The sequence below is a fragment of the Pholis gunnellus genome (genome assembly GCF_910591455.1).
Source record: "Pholis gunnellus genome assembly, chromosome: 9".
In the NCBI taxonomy this organism is placed as follows: domain Eukaryota; kingdom Metazoa; phylum Chordata; class Actinopteri; order Perciformes; family Pholidae; genus Pholis; species Pholis gunnellus.
Window position 1 is genome coordinate 9,719,303 of NC_136535.1, and position 1,693 is coordinate 9,720,995.

The 1,693-nt window shown below is 35.3% G+C and overlaps 1 protein-coding gene across 1 annotated transcript; it reads right to left on the reverse strand.

Annotated features, from left to right (window-relative positions):
- Nucleotides 1–228: 228 nt before the first annotated feature.
- LOC306701149 (olfactory receptor 52B2-like) lies at nt 229–1,170 on the reverse strand (the record flags this gene model as incomplete). Its single annotated transcript, XM_079166402.1, has 1 exon — nt 229–1,170. The coding sequence occupies one exon, from the start codon at nt 1,168–1,170 to the stop codon at nt 229–231; it is 942 nt and encodes a 313-aa protein (XP_079022528.1).
- Between the last annotated feature and the right edge of the window lie 523 nt (nt 1,171–1,693).

The window sequence follows — 1,693 nt, forward strand, 5'->3', positions numbered from 1 at the left end:
TGAACATTAAATAGAGAAATGCACAAGATATTCATAAGACAAATAATCAACAGACGCGAAGATGTGTAACTTCTCCGTAGTGCTGTAATACATGGCATATTGTTGCTAGTGGAGCCTTCATTTAAAGAGGATTCTGAAATCATTGGTTGTTTAGGTGACATAATATATAACGCAAGTTTACATTGCGCATGACTCCTCTAATCATGTCTAATTACAATAGAAAACTGGTTACAACTTGGATGAACAAATATTTCTTTTTAGGAACATCACTACACTCAGCTTCAGTTCTGTTGTCTTCAGTCCATAAATAATCGGGTCCAAGAAAGGGGGAAATAATAAGATTGAGATACCAAGAAGCCTTCTAATGTACGGCGATGCACTCTGAATGCGATGAGTAATCAGTGTGAAGGTAGTATTAATTTGTAAGATTAAGAAAACAACTAAATGTGTACCACATGTCTGAAAGGCTTTTTTCCGGGCATCAGGGTGATTAGTCATGACACATGTACGCAAAATCTGTGCATATGTGTATGCTATTATTAACAGGGGTCCGCCCATCATTAAGACAAAAGTAATCAACCCATAGTAGTTGTTTATTCTGGTGTCCTCACAGATCAGTTTCATCAATGATGGATTGTTACAGTACAAATCTACTATATTCGTCCTGCAACTTTTCAACCGTGTAAGCAACAAAATCACAGTGACTATTATTGAGAAATTTATAAACCATATTAAAAAAATAATTATGATGACTTTTTTTGGACTCATGATAGCATTATACCTCAAAGGACAACATATAGCAATGTATCTGTCGTATGCCATGGCACTCAAGATCAGCAAGTTTCCTGTGCCATAAAAATGAATCAGAAAAGCCTGAGTCATACATGCAGAATGGGAAATCACTCTGTTCTGTGTCACAATGCTGTAAAGAAGATGAGGGAAAAAAGCTGTGGTTCCCACCATGTCACTAATGGGCAAGTTGAACAGGAGGATAAACATGGGCTTGTGTAGATTTTTAGTTACAGCAATAGTTGACAGTACACACAAGTTGCAAAAGACAATAATAAGATAGGTGAGTGTGGCCAATACAAACACTGGATAAATATGATTGGCACTTATGTCCAATGGTACCAGTGTTAGTAAGTCCATAGAAGATGCATTTGTATACATAGTTATACCCTCCTTATGATGCTGTTGCCTTCAAAATTGAAAAAAAAACATACTCTCACCTGAAATAAATGTTTTTCTCAACAAGCAATTTTGGATTAAGGGCTATGCATTGATTCAAATGTACTGCTGGTTGTATACTTGTTGCAGTACATTCTATTATCCTCACCTGCACTGCGCTATAATAGACTCTGTTATTTATTGCCAATAGTTTAAAAACATAGACGACTCATGGGGTTAGAACAGAATACGTCAGGTGGTGCAATTGTTGAAAACAAACTGACATCATGACAGAATGAAAAGTTTAAACAACATAGTTGTCCCTGCAACATAATTAATTGTATCACTTTTTTAATCACCTGTCCCCTGCCTTATGTAAGATATGCATACATGTTATCTATATTTGGAATTTATATTTGTTGATTTTGAAACATGATGAATAAAGTAAATCCTTAGGCTATTTCGTCATAATGTATTGTAGATCAGATTTTTTTTAGGTTTGCCATTTGCCAAAGTGAATAAACAT